The sequence below is a fragment of the Miniopterus natalensis genome, chromosome 9, assembly GCF_054644295.1.
Source record: "Miniopterus natalensis isolate mMinNat1 chromosome 9, mMinNat1.hap1, whole genome shotgun sequence".
Lineage (NCBI taxonomy): Eukaryota > Metazoa > Chordata > Mammalia > Chiroptera > Miniopteridae > Miniopterus > Miniopterus natalensis.
The window spans coordinates 36,059,451-36,074,883 of NC_142089.1; the positions used below are offsets into that span (position 1 = coordinate 36,059,451).

Sequence of the window (15,433 nt, forward strand, 5' to 3'; positions counted from 1 at the left end):
TTTTTATTTTTTTAAAGTTGTCATAGTTAAACTTATAATTTCTTCCAAATAATTTTAAGACTGAAATTTTTCAATTTATTTACACCTGAAACTCATTTTGAAGCTTTTTCTATTGCCACAAAAACTCTTAATAAGCTAAAAAATGAAAGATTAATTCATTAGGTTGTCCATCAAAATATCATGAATATTCTTTGGCTAACATAATATTTTTATTTATTTATTTATTTTTTAATGAAAAGGCCTAAATTTTGTCATAATAGATCAGGCCAGGGGTTTCTTAAACAATCCCTTTTGGACAGTGGGCTCAAAGGATGTTTGGTACAAAAGGATTTTAGTTCCCTTTGGTTAGTTACTCAAAATTTTGAGAGGTGGCTTGAGCTTTACTAACTGGTTTTAGTCAATAATTTTGGGTTTATCATTTTTTAATTTATCTGAGTCATTGTAAGAACCTATTTAAAATTTATTTTTCTAATAATAATTAAATGTAGTAAATTTTTCGTAGCCTACATAAATGAATGATCTAATTTATTGTTTCAATATTGCAGTTTTTGGGGCAACAGATTTCTGAAGAACTTATTCCTGATTTAAACCAAATAACTGAAAATTCAGATTCTGTGGAGCTTGGGAGGTTACTGCAGCTTATTTTAGGTTGTGCAGTCAACTGTGAAAAGAAGCAAGGTAAGTGAATTTCATTCATTTGAGAATATATACTTTCTAGAAACAACCTATGTTGCTGTAGAAAGTAGGACTAAAATGTGTTATTACTGGTTGACAGAAAGCACCCTAAAATGGAAGCCAGGAGATGTGAATTCTAGCGCAGCTCTGCCACTAAAAAGCGACCAGTTTCGAGTATCATAATTATACCTGGATTCTGAGATTCATATTTAGTGGCTAAATAATGCATTTTAATTTAATTAGTTTAATTTACTATATTCAATGCTTAAGACTTAGTGGATAATCAGTAAAAATTGTACTTACTTGTTTGATACATTATCTTTTTTACTTGTAAGATCTAGAACCTTAGGTTGATTCAGATTTTTATAAATAAATATTCAGGTATTAAATTATAATCCAGGCTTCTTTAGATGGTATTTGGCTCTTCAGAAGAATGAATGCCTGTCCAATGTATCCTCCAAATAAAAGTTTAATGATATAAATGGAATTTGTGTATTATATTGATATAAACAAACACAGTGATCCATGTTCTACTGAGTACAAAAAGATCATTTTTGGTTGAATATAGTGAATAAAATGATGAACTGAGCAGACCAGGATCTACTTGCCACAAGGGCTTGCGTCGGTCTAGGTGGTAACATTTTTTATGCTGGTGCTTTTTGCATGATTTGACCAAATTAGGCCTTAGTGCATTACCTTTAAAACCAAATGTTGGGTACTTAAGTTTGTAAAATATTTTAAGCCAGGACCTTAGAAAACATATTCCATGTTATCTAATTAAAGAAGAGAGCATATGAGACAGGATAAATTCAATAAAAACAAATTCAAGAAGGAGAAAAATAATTGTTTATCAATGAAAAGGGATTGAGTATCTGGAAATTTTGATATTAGTTCATCTATCTCTATCATTAACTAGTTATTTTTTCTAGGGCATGTCAGTACCTTTATAGAGGCTTTTATTTTTCACAGATAATGTCAAAGATCTATCTATTGGTTTTTTTCATAAAAGTAAGGAATGTGAAGTTAAAACTTCTATAAATGTTTAATTAAAAATTGACAAATAGCTTATTTTTAACTTAGCAACTTTCTGTTATTTTGATCTTTTTAATTTTTTATTTCATTAATGTTTTATTTCTATTTCAATTACTGGTTACATATAACATCTGTTTACCAATGGTCAGAAGACTTCAGGGCATTTAAAAAGGCACAGGATTCTGGCCAGCATGGCTCAGTGACTGGACATTGACCTATGAAACTGTGACCAGGAGGTCACAGTTTGATTCCTGGTCAGGGCACATGCGTGGGCTTTGGGCTCAGTCCCTAGTAGGGGACATGCAGGAGTCAGCAGATCAATGACACACTCTCTCATCATTGATCTCTCTCCCTCTCTCTGAAATCAATAAATAAAGAATGGCTACTATTTCTTTATATTTACTACTTGCTAAACTTTTATTTATGTATCTAGGAATTGACTTTCCTTTAAAAATATGAGGACCACATTGCTGAGTAATGCTTAGAAGTAAATTATGAAAATACTAAAATTTGAAAATACTAAAATACAAGCATTAAAATTTGTAGGAGGCAACAAAATTATAATGTAAGGGAAAGTTCTAGCTTAAAATGTCAATCATAGGTTGACATAGAAGAACTGACTTACAGCGGAAGGAATTAGATAAGAGAACAGATGTTAACTAGTACAAATAAAAGAATCAAAGCCACAGTTGTTTCTTTAAAAAGAGTATTAAAACACAACTGGAATATAAAGCAGTTTCCATGCCTTCATGCTTTGGAAACTTGATTTTCAGAATGATCCCAAGGTATTGCAAAATTTTAATCATGAAAGAATGAACTAGTTTGGTAAGAAATACCCTGTATATTTTGGTAGGGAAAGTGATCATTTTTATGATGGTTTTAGCAAACTGGAAGCACTCTATTATCCCAAAAATTTAAAGGAAACCATTCCACTGCCTGTGCATTCTCTAGTTAATTCTTTCCCTCTCCCCACCCTCATAGCACTTAGTGGTCAGGTACATACCAGAATCTGAATCTTTGTCCAGTTCTTGACTTCATAAATAAAAGAAAGATTTAAAGAACTTTAGAAATTTTCCAGAGGAGTCATTAAAACAATAAAATTACTAGAAAATAAGAAGTCCTTAAAGTTTTTAGAAAATTATTTTAGCTAGAAAACATACAGTTGAAATGGATTTAAGTCTGCAAATATGTGAAAGATGTTTTCTCATGATTCCTCATTTCTTACTGGGATAGTATCAGCTTAACTTATTGCATGTGTGTTTGTGGTAAGGCATAAGTATCTCCTTGAGATGACACTTGGTAAATGTTGAACAGGCTTTACAGGAGGCTACATAAGTTCCTTCTTTGAAAGCCTTCCTGAAATAAACTAAATAGGAGATGAAATGAACTAAGTAGGTGATCAAATGAAGCTTTCTGTGCTTAAGATTTTAGGAGTTCATTTAATACATGTGAATTTATTCCATAATACCGAATATTTTAACAAGAGGGAAGAAATTGTTATAATTGTTTTAAGATTAATTGCAATTTATTCCTTTTTGTCCCTTATAACAAAGTTAGAAGTTTTCTTTTTTAAAATAAAGCATTTAGCCTTGGCCAGGTTGCTCAGTTGGTTGGAGTGTCATCCTATACACCAAAATGTTTCAGGTTTGATTCCTCGTCAGGGCACGTACCTAAGTTGCAGGTCAGATCCCTGGTCTGGGTGCATACCAGAGGCAACCAATTAATGTTTCTCTCTCATATTGATGTTTCTCTCTCTCTTAAAAGCAATAAAAACATATCCTCAGGTGAGAATTAGTAAATAAGTAAGTAGATAAATCATTTAAAATATGTGTATGAACGTTTTCAATTCTGTGTATTTGTTTTTAATGAACATCTTTCTTGTGGAAAAATAATGTACTTACATAGACAATTATGTGGTAAATGCATTTTTATACTATTAATTGAGTGGCTTAAGTACTGTAGATAAAGAGTAGATTTTTTTTCCAGATCTAATTTTTTTCTTTTTAAATCGTAGAACATATTCAAAATATAATGACACTGGAAGAGTCTGTTCAACATGTGGTCATGACTGCTATTCAAGAGGTAAGTTGTGTCATGTTCACATGGATATGAAAATATTAAACCAAACAATATAAAACTTCACATAAATTTTATGCATGTATCTGTTTATCTATATATATCTATATCTATATCATCTCTCTCTCTCTATATATATATATATCATGCATTTTCAGAATGCTAGAACTTTAAGCAAACATGGTGATACTTACTTAGGTTTTGGAGCCAGTAGTCTGGGTTCAAGCCAGTCTAGTTGTCGTAAGTTGAACCATAAAGGTTCAGAATTCATGTGGTGCATGTTGATTCTTAAAATCAGACGAAAAAGGCAGAGATAGCAGAGGAGACCTGCAGGAAATTAGAGTGAGGAATTAGTGAGGACAGACATAGTTTGGAAGGGGCATGATATAGAGGTAGACATCATATAGTACTTTAGAGGTTTGTATACTCTGAGTTTGCATTGTTGGTTTGAATTCAAAGTGTCACTATACATAAATAAATCTTCCTTTTATATGCAAAATAGTTATTTTACAGAATTTTTTCATATAACTCCTACTTTTAAAATCTCTTTACATTAGTAATTTTGCCGTATCACTCATTTATTTTTTATTTATTTACTCTTTTTCCTTTATATTGAATTTATTGGGGTGACACTGGTTAACAAAATTATATGGTATTCAGGTGCACAATTCTGCTATATCACTCATTTAAAGGCTGTATTTTAAAAGTATTAATTTATGCTATGGAAAAAGCATTTTTTATTATGTTCAGTTTTCTTTAGTCATTCATCTTTTAGAACTTGGATTATAATTTTTTAGTGCACAAATATTTTCAATATGGCTACATATTTTAAGCATACTTTGCTTACTTTGCTTAAAATATATCCTCACCAGTGTCATGCTTTGAACGTTGTATTATTTAACTTAAACCTTTGTAAAATTTTTATTTGAATAATAGTCTAAGGATTATCAAATAAGACAGAGAAAAACTATAAAGTATTTCACTGTCCTTTGAAGTAAACATTTTAACTGTATAAACATCACTTTATTGTACTTAATTTACTATTTTAATTTCCTAGTTGATGAGTAAAGAAATATTGAGCTCTCCTACAAATGATGCTGTTGGAGAATTAGAGCAACAGGTGAGTATTTTGAGGAAGATACAGAAAGCAAAGATACAGTACTTCGTCAGTTACTATCAGAAAGCTTACAGAGAACATATGCAAGATTGTTTTCCTCCATAAGGTTTAGATAACTTACGCTGTTATAAGATCTCAATTGAATATTATTATGCATTCCTTCATGAATATAAGTACTGTTGGTCTGCATAGTGTTTTATGATCATGTTTGAAGAGTTGAGAGGTATCAAACTTCCTTCTGACACTTGTAATGCATATGTGACCCATTTTATATGGTTATACAAATAGCAGACAATTAAAAAGATTCTGCTAAGTTGGAACTTATGTACTAAAATAATTTTTGTCACAGTTGCTTCCCTCTCTCTTAATATTGAAGAAACAGCTCAAAAACCATATACTTAAGTCTCCTTTCCCTAATTCTATTACATGATTTTTTTACGGGAAAAGGTTCTGTCCGCCTGTAAATAACCCAGTCTGGTTGTAAAGGAAAGGGTAAGAGGAGAGGCAAATACATCTAGTACTTCTCCTGTTATGTTTTTGGAAATCTGTTTTTCATGAGTGTTACCATTCATCTGAAGAAATATTTCAAATACTTTTTCTAAAAAGATTTTATTTAAATTTAAACTTGTGTTCTAATTTTTTTTCCTGTGATGAAATTAAGAAGCAGTGTATCCTCTAATACTCTTGTTAAATATTTCACAAGGATTTACGTAAAATTTTATTTCTATGGGACCTTAGCCTTAAATGTTAATGAGACTATGTAAATATTATCCAACCAGATACAACAAATACTTATTTGTTAATAGGTAAAATTAAAAAAAACTTTTCCAATATCAGTGTACATACATGTTGTGATAAAAGTATATTTTTCATTTTGTATCAAAACAGTGATTTACTGAGAATTAGGAGATTTTATATTTCAGCTTAAAAGGGCCCTGGAAGAACTTCAGGAAGCACTTGCAGAAAAAGAAGAACTGAGGCAGAGATGCCAGGAACTGGATATGCAGGTGCAGAAAGAAACCTGATCTAAGAAAGTTCCCTTTTTAAGTGTACGGGGGTTTAATTTTAATTAAGTAATTAGCAAAATGTATTGGAGGTTGGGTTTCATTTCATAGAGGGCCCATTAAAAGACTGTATTATAGGTTTGAATATTCAAGCATGAATTTCATAATTATTTTTCTCTTAGAGTTGAAAATTACTGGCTTAACTACTTCTTTGCAAAGATCATTCTAATTGTATAATTTTAACTACTGTATTTGTATGAGGTCTTAGATCTTTCTTTTGTAAGAAGGTGAAATTAAAGTATCTACTTCATAGGGTGTGAATGTTAAGTGAGGTGATTGATGGAAGTACTTAGAAGTGCTTGAACCCCCAATTAATGTGAGTGTCAATTTTGTTTTGCTAACATGTATGTGTTAATTCTTGTGTTCATCTGTACATGTATGTTAGAGTAAACTTGGTATGAGAGATAGTAGCTAGTTAATGGTTAAAGACGTAGATTTTCTTTTTTTCTTGTTAATCCTCACCCAAGGATATTTTTTCCATTAATTTTTTTAAAGGGAGTTGGGGGAGTTGGGTGGGGAGAGAAACATCGATGTGAGAGAGACACATCAGTTGGTTGCCTCCCTCACATGCCCTGACTGGGGTATTGAACCTGCAACCAAAGTAATTGCCCTTGACCAGAATTACACCCGTGACCCTTCAGCCTGTGGGCTGACGCTTGAACCACTGAGCTAACCTGGCTAGGGCAAAGAGGTAGATTTTCAAACCAGGCCACCTGTATTCAGAACCTGGCCATGTTACTAGCTGGTTATAACTTCTTAGGCAAATCGCTTAATTTCTCTATAATTATCTCTTGAGAAATGACATGATAATCGTGTATATCTCTCAGCAATTATGAGGATTAAATGAGTTAATATACATGAAACACTTAGAACAGGGCCTGGCACATAGCACTGTGTGTGTGTTTGTATATGTATATGATTGCTATTATGTGAAGTTGCATATGTGGAAATTATGTAGTAAGTCTTAAAACTACACAAAAATTTAAGTGTACCATCATAATATGCCTTAAATACACTCTGGGAAGTTACAGACATTGTCTTCCAAATGAGAAATGCAAAAGCCTGGGAAACTGTCCCAGGTAGATTATAGAAGGAAACAGTTCTCTTCCTAAATTCAGTGCATATATCTCCTTGTCATAAAAGCAGTAAGTTTCTATTAACCTGTGAAGTACACTCCTAAGTGGCTGAGATACAGAAAAGAATATGAGTTTGTGCCCTTAAGATTCTTATAGTAGAAATGTAAACAAAAGTTCATTTTAACATATAGCATATTATGATGGTTCAGTCTCAATGTACAAATAAATTTAATTCAGATTTTTGTTATTGATTCATTAAATAATGTACTTGTGCCCTGAAGACTTGATGTGTAACTGATAATTTTCTACTATGAACTAAAATGATAACTGTGCATATACCAATGTATTTTGGCTTACCTAGGTAATAGTATCCTACAAATAAATTTGTGACTAAAATGGGAACAAACTAATTTTTCGCAATTCATTTGTATCTCAAATTTTAGGGACTTAAAAACACTTTCATCTTAGAGCCAAGGCAAGCATAAAATTTTGGAGATATTCTCCTTATATGTATATATATGTCAACTCTATTTTCTATATATTAGTTGAATTTAATTTCTCCTGTTTGACCGGAACCTCCTAGACAAAGAATTCCAGAGTTGGAAGGATCCTTAGAAATTATCCTGCCCAAGCTAATTTAATGGGTTAGTCAGAATTAGAATCCAGAACTCTGGACTCCAAGCTTTTTTGTTATTGATGCTTATGTTTGTGTATTTGGGTTTTTTTTAGGTGACTGCACTTCAAGATGAAAAGAATTCACTGGTTTCTGAGAATGCGATGATGAATGAAAAACTTGACCAGTTGGATGGATCTTTTGATGATCCAAATACAATGGTTGCAAAAAAGTTTTTCCATGCACAGTTACAACTAGAACAATTACAGGAAGAAAACTTCAGGTAGCATTTTTAGTAGAAATCATTCTATAAAGTTTTATTAAACTGATAGCTAAAAATCATATCAACAACTAATTGTGTTAGAAGGCATGTTTAGAACACTGATTAAGCTACTGAAAATACCAACTGGTATAAGTGATTCCTGCCCTCACAGGGCTTTTAATCCAGTTAGGCAAGGGGATACACATACATAAAAACAAACAATTCAAAATAATGTGATAAGCACCTAATGAAGGTCACAGGCAAGTCCACTGGAGTTTAAAGGAGTGATTGCTGAAGCCTAGTAAGAATGGAGAATTTCTTACATAGTAGAGGGAACTTGATGATATATGGGAAAAAATGTAAATCTGATACTAAAGAGATGCTTTTCATTTTTACTTTTACATTTCTTCTTTTTTAAAGAAAGTGTACATTTCATTTTTAGTTAACATTGATGGTCTCTTGCATGCTTGCTTCTGAGCCTTGCACTGTGTGGCCTCAAGAGCAGGCACTCTAGTTAAACTGGATGTGTTCTTTTTGTTACTTTGTTTGGATATAATTTCAAAATTACAGAAAAAGTTGCAAGAATAGTACAAGGAACTCCTTTATACCTTTCACTCAGATTCAATTACTTTACAGTTTTTCTCTCCATTTATTTAGAAGTGTCTCTACATGTTCATATAGATAAACATTTTTTTTCCTGAACCATTTGAGAGCAAGTTGGAGGCATGCCCCTTTATCTCTGTATGTTTTGGTATGTCTTTCCTAAGAATAAGGACATTCTCTTATAAATGCCAGTGTAATGATAAAAATTAGGAAATTTGTCAGTGATACAGTATTATTATCCAATCCATAGATCATATTCAAATTGTCAGTTGTCTCAATGTCCTTTATAGCTATTTTTTTTTCCTGATTCAGAATCTAATTTAGGATCATGCAATACATTTAGTATGGATTCTTAGTGTACTATAAACCCATTTCTGTTATTTATTTTAATGCTCAAATTGTTTCAGATTTGTCCACCCTGCGTCCTTTAAGTATGTCACTGTCCTTCTCTGAGCACTTTTTTCCTTTCTGGCACAATGAATGTTCCAGACTTATCTCCTCCTCTCCCTTTCCCAATTCTGGAATCAGCTATTTCTCCAGGGTGCCCTGATTCCTTTTAGTGGAGAATGTTATTTAGAAACAAAGATCTATGCTCCTGATGGATTTTTCTGTTACTGCTCCCAGGCCACTGTGGTGTACAGAGTGAGGGGATACACTTGCACAGTTTCATACTTGCCCATGTTCACACACTTTTGTATTCATATATCTGCATTTTTTATGTCTATAATTTTGAAAAATGAGTTTATATTGACCTCTCTTACTTTAGTCCATTGACTTCAGTGTCCATTCTAATTTCCATTTTGATATGGTAACTTCTAACAGTGAGAAACCTGGCTTACATTTCCCTCAGTATACTTCAAAATACACAAAGTAATTTAAGAATTGCTAATGCATGCCTCTGTAAAAAGCAAGCTAATAATAGACTTCAGTATGTTTACAGTTCTTTTTACAAGATAACATTTACATATTGTGAAATGAGTAAATACTGAGTACAATTGGCATGTTCTGACAAATGCCTACATTTGTGTATCTCACACTTTTATCATAGGATAGGTCATTTCTGTCACTACAGAAAGTTTCCTTTTGCTTCTACCCAGTGACTCTGTACCTCTCAGAACTAATTACTCTTCTGATTATTTTTCACCATGGATTCTTTTTCTCTCATCTAGAACTCTCCATGCAAACTGAATCATGCAGTGTGAACTCTTCAATGACTGATTTCTTCTGTTCAGCATATTTATGAGATTTACCCATGTTGTTGAATGTATCAGTAGCTCATCATTTTTTTTATTGCTGAGTATTAGTCTATTATATGGAATTATTCCACATTATATCACATTTTGTTTATCCATTTTCCTTTAGATGGGCCTTTGGGTTTTCAGATTTGGGCTAATATAAATAAAGCTGGTATGAACATTGGAATATAAGACTTTTTGTAAACATGTTTTCAATTCTCATTGACAGATGCATAGAGTGATATTGCTGAGTTACACAGCAGGTCTAAAAGATACTGGTAAAACATTTTCCAAAGTGGTCATACCATTTTACATTTCCACTGGCTATGTTTGCAGCTAGTTGCTCTACTTGCTTTGCCTGCATGTGGTCTTACCAGTCTTCTTAACTGTAGCTATTCCAGGAAATGTGTTAGGATATCTAATTGTGGCTTTAATTTGAATTCCTGATAATTGATGGGATAAGCCCCTTTTCGTGTGCGTATTGGCAATATGAATTGTCTTTTCACACAGATAGCCTATTTTTAAATTGGGTTATCTTATTATATGGAGTCATAGGAGTTTTAAAAACATATATTCTGGATATAAATCCTTTGTCAGATATACGTAATGTTTCACCTGTTCTGCGGTTTCCCTTTTCATTTTTTTAATGGTGTCTTTAAAGGTTCTTAACTTAGATGAAGTCTGATTTATCAATATTTTGAAGATTCTTATCTTTTGTGTACTGTCCCAGAAATCTTTGTCTACTCCCATGTCATAATAGTTTCTAGTATTTTCTTCTAGAACCTTCATAGTTTTATCTCTCACATGTAGGTCTATGGTCTATCTTGAATTGATTTTTGAAAATAGTGTGAGGTGTGGAGGTCAAGCTTTATTTTCCTCTAAGCACTGGTTTAGCTGTATCCCCAAAACTTGATCAGTTTTATTTTTATTATTCAGTTTGAAATATTTTTCTAATTTTCTTTGTGATTTCTTCTTTGACTCATGGGTTATTTAAAAATGTGTTATTTCCCAGCATTTAAGGCTTTTTTAGATTTTTTAATGTGACTGATTTCCAAATTAAATTTCTTGTGATTGGAGAACATATTCCATGAGATTTCAGTCTTCTAATATTTTTTCAACCCTTTTTATTGCTCATTGTATGTTTTATTGTGGTCACTGTTCCATGTGTACTTGCAAAGAATGTGTGTTCTGTAGTTTTTGACTGACATGTTCTGTAAAGGTCAATTCCATCAAGCTGGTTAATAGTGTTATTCAGATCTCTTCTATATTTTTACTGATATTTTTGTTCAGTTCTATTATTTATTGGGAGACCAGTGTTAAATTTTCAGCAATGATTATGGATTTGTGGATTTCTACCTTTGATTCTGTCAGTTTTGCTTCATGTATTTTAAAACTCTATTTTAGGTATATATACTTTATGATACCTTTCTCTGATGGATTAAACCTTTTATACTTATGAAATATCTATTTTTGGTAATGCTTTTTGTCTTAAAATTTATTGTTTTATATAAACAACCACACCAGCTTTCTCTGCTTACCGTTTGCATGGTATTTTTTTTATCTATTTACATTTAATTTATCTGTGTCTTTATATTTAAAATGTTTCTTGTAATTAGGATATATGTGAGTTTTGCTTTTTTATCTAGTCTGATAGTCTCTGCCCTTTTAATTGACTTGTTTAGTCCCTTTTTGTCTATGTAATTTTTGATATGGTTGTATTTAGGTATATCAGTATACTGTATTTTATTTGTCAAATCTATTCTTTTGTTCCTTTTTCTTCCTTTCCTTCATTTTTGGGGGTTGATCAAATAATTTTTTAATATTTCATTTTAATCATTGTATTGCCATTTTAGTTTTTGTGTTGCAGTAGGGTTTGAAGTATTTATCTGTAATTTATCCTAGTCTACTAAGAGTTAATATTTTACCACTTTACATGCTATGTATATTTTTGAATAATTTTAACATATGTCTACACAGTTCTCTTTATCTTTTGAAATTAAATTCCTGCTTGAACTAGAGGTAACCAAACACAATGTTTCAGAAGTGAAAATGAAAATTCAGAGCATTGTTTACTTCTCAAGTCTATTTGAAAAGCAAGAATCCCAAAGTATCTTATTTCAGTCTTGCTTCTTTGAATGTGGGGGAAAAAAAAATTAGAAGTAAGTCTTGCTAAGCTCATGTCTCAGTAAGAAAGTAAATGATGGAAATGATGAGTACTTATTTGTTTTCTTTATATAAGGCTTGAAGCTGCAAAAGATGATTACCGTGTTCACTGTGAAGAACTTGAAAAGCAACTAATTGAATTTCAGCATAGGAATGATGAATTGACTAGTCTTGCTGAGGAAACAAGAGCCCTGAAAGATGAAATTGATGTCCTTAGGTATGGCATGTCTAAATAGAATTATGTCACTTCTAAGTTATTATTTACTCATTTTAGCATTCTATATTTTAATCGGGTTCTTAGAGTTACCCCTGTGTATAGAAGATTTATCAGTTTTTATCCAGGCTCCTAGTCTTTACTTCTTTAATGCTTGTTGATGATAATTGCAATTTAAGGATAATATTCAATTCTTCTTAGGATAATTTTATATTAGAACTTGTAAGCCTAAAGTGATAATTTTTTAAAAAACATTTTATAAGCTGTTACTTTTAGATACATTTAGCTTGACCTCTGCCTACTCATTAGCCTGTGAAATTTTTATTTAAGGAAATTCACTCTCACAATCCATATTTTGGCGTTTGGTAAAATAACTGATAAATATAGATAAGGATGCTCACATTTATGTCAGGATCATCCCAGGGTTCTCTTATTGTATTTGACAATATAAAATTTATATTTAGATTTTGCCCATGAAATGTTGCTCAAACAGACTATCCACATACTTTTTATATTTTCTGTTAAATTTTCTTAATTAACCATTTTGTACATTTTGCATAGTTTTTATTGTCCATTTGAAACAAAATCCTCGTAACCATTCATTTGAACCTGCATGTGAGAGTGAAGTGATTTGGTTTGCTTATTTATTTATTTTTGCTTTAGCCCAGTTGATCAGGTAAGCATAACTCTAAAGGGAAGTGCTTTATCAGACAAAATATAAGTTGAATCAACTTTCTAAGCATATCAGATACTCAAAAGAAAGCTATACTAAATGTTATTTATGCACAAAGCACAACTGATCCATCGAAAGAGTAGCTCAGAATTGTCCAATTATATTTATAAAACCGTTCTCTTTTTATACAGTGTGCTAATACTTGGAACAGTTTGATGATTTAGTGTGCCAAATTGGGAACCTTTTTTTAATGCCTTTGGAACAGAATGACTGAACTATAGACAGTTTGAGGCCTGAGTCTGGTTCTAAAGTTCTCACAAAATTTATTATTTCTCTCTCATTTTCTCTTTCTCTCTTTCTTTCATTCTTTTTCCTTTCCCAATTGAGAGTGTATTTTGAAGACTCATTTTACAGCCAGAAGAAAATTATATGCATTTACTATTTTTTATTATAGGGCTACCTCTGATAAAGCAAATAAACTGGAGTCAACAGTTGAGGTATATCGTCAGAAGCTACAAGATCTGAATGACCTTCGCAAGCAGGTGAAAACTTTACAGGAAACAAACATGATGTATATGCATAATACAGTCAGCTTAGAAGAAGAGTTAAAGAAGGCAAATGCAGCACGTACACAATTAGAAACATACAAGAGACAGGTAAGAAAATAATCTTAATTTTTTTAATCATTGAAATAGAAAGACCTTAACTTTGTTATTCCATTTGATGCTTTAAGAATGGCATAGCAGTGAAGAAACATTGTCTGTAGTCAGCTGTGAACGTACGATACATTTCTTCTGTGTATAATTTGAATTCAAGAGTTGATAATTAAGTTTGTGTTATCTAGGTCTTTTACATTTTTATTGGCTCTGAGTTTATATATTTTGGGACAGTTTATTGTTTATTAAGATTTCTGGTAACCAGTGATAAAAGCCTAGATAATGGAACTGTAACCTAAAATATTTTGTTTTGTCATTTATCAAATCCATAGAAACAGCAGAAAGCTGATTGTGTTTTTTTGTCCAAATTGTTACTTGGGTATTTTAAAATTTTTGTTAATTCTACTAATCTACATGACATTTCCACAAATATTTAGAATTAACTGTCATCTTACTGTAATTTTATTTATAATCAGTTTCTCATTTATTGAGCTCTGAAATCAAATTACCAATGTCATATAGTCTTGTGTTTTACTTTTGTTTCTGACAAAAGGTTCAGGATCTACACAGTAAACTTTCCTCTGAATCCAAAAGGGCAGACACACTAGCATTTGAAATGAAACGGCTTGAAGAAAAACATGAAGCTTTACTTAAGGAAAAAGAGGTAAATATATAATTGAAAAGTAATGTCTTTCTGCCTTTAGATTTTAATATTTTAATAGAAGTGATATCAACCAGTTCTTCTATCCTTCTTCAAAGTGAAAGTGTTGGTGTAAAAGAAAGTCTTGTAAAAATTCTTCATGCAGTTTTGATAGTTTTCTTCACAAGGGAAGATCAAGTGACAGAGCTAAGGTCATAAGTCTTGGTTTAATGTTTTTCAACTCCTTCAGAGTGATTCAACTCCTTCACCATAGCTGTGATTTTTAACAGCTTTATTAAGATGGAATTTACATACTATAAATTTTGCCCACTTAAAGTGTACAATTCAGTGGTTTTTAGTATATTCACAAAGTTGTGCAGGCATCACCAGAATCAAATTTTAGAACATTGACATCACTCCAATAAGAGCCCCCATGCCCATTAGTAGTTACTCTGCATTCTGGTCCCCCTCCCCCCAGCCTTTGCAACCAGTAATCTGCTCTCTCTATAGATCTGCCTAGTCTATCTAGGATGTCATCATACACTTGGTAACTTTGTGACTTGATTCCTTAGTTATCATAATGCTTTTAAAGTTCATCCATGTGCTTCATTTTTACTGCTGAAAATACTCCATTGTATGGATATACCACACTTTATCTGTTCATCAGTTTATGTACATTTGGGCTATTTCCACTTTTTTATTATTAAACAGATAATGTGGCCATGAACATTTATATACAGGTTTTTTTATTTGGATTTTCTATATGCAGGACATCTTGCAAATAGGAATAGTTTTGTTTCTTGCTTTGCGCTCTGAATGCCTTCTTTTTCTTCTTCTTATCATATGTTCCTGGCTAGAACCTATAGTGTATGTTGAATAGAAGTGACAAGACTGGCCATCATTCTCTTGGTTCTGACATTAGGGAGAAAGTATTCATTGTTACCATTATGTATGTTTTTAGTCGTTGGGTTTTTTTGTAGACACCCTTTATGAAGTTGAGGAAGTTTCTTTTATTCCTGGTTTGTTGCATGTTCTTATCATGAAAGGGTGTTAGATTTTGTTATATGCTTTTTCTGGGTCATTGAGATGATATATGATTTTTGTCTTATATTGTATTAATGTGGCTACTTATTAGTATGGTTAATAATTACATTGGTTTTTAGATATTAAACCACAAATTCATACTTCCAGAATGCTACTTATCACTTTTTTCAGTAGAATTTCACACCAGTGATAAAAAGAAATAACAAGTCTCCAGTATCTCTTACATACAAGACTCTATTCTGTGTACTTAACAAACCCTACCTTATTTGTTGCTCAAAACACTTTTGCAA

General features: G+C 31.8%; 1 protein-coding gene across 1 annotated transcript in view; it reads left to right on the plus strand.

Annotated features, from left to right (window-relative positions):
- The window catches only part of HOOK1 (hook microtubule tethering protein 1), a 47,194-nt gene that overhangs the window by 12,019 nt on the left and 19,742 nt on the right, over window positions 1–15,433 (plus strand). Inside the window, exons 5-12 of the mRNA XM_016205906.2 lie at window positions 546–678; window positions 3,722–3,789; window positions 4,841–4,903; window positions 5,824–5,907; window positions 7,770–7,936; window positions 11,993–12,133; window positions 13,258–13,459; window positions 14,013–14,123. Coding sequence (XP_016061392.2) covers window positions 546–678; window positions 3,722–3,789; window positions 4,841–4,903; window positions 5,824–5,907; window positions 7,770–7,936; window positions 11,993–12,133; window positions 13,258–13,459; window positions 14,013–14,123 — 969 coding nt within the window. The remainder of the gene's footprint in view (window positions 1–545; window positions 679–3,721; window positions 3,790–4,840; window positions 4,904–5,823; window positions 5,908–7,769; window positions 7,937–11,992; window positions 12,134–13,257; window positions 13,460–14,012; window positions 14,124–15,433) is intronic.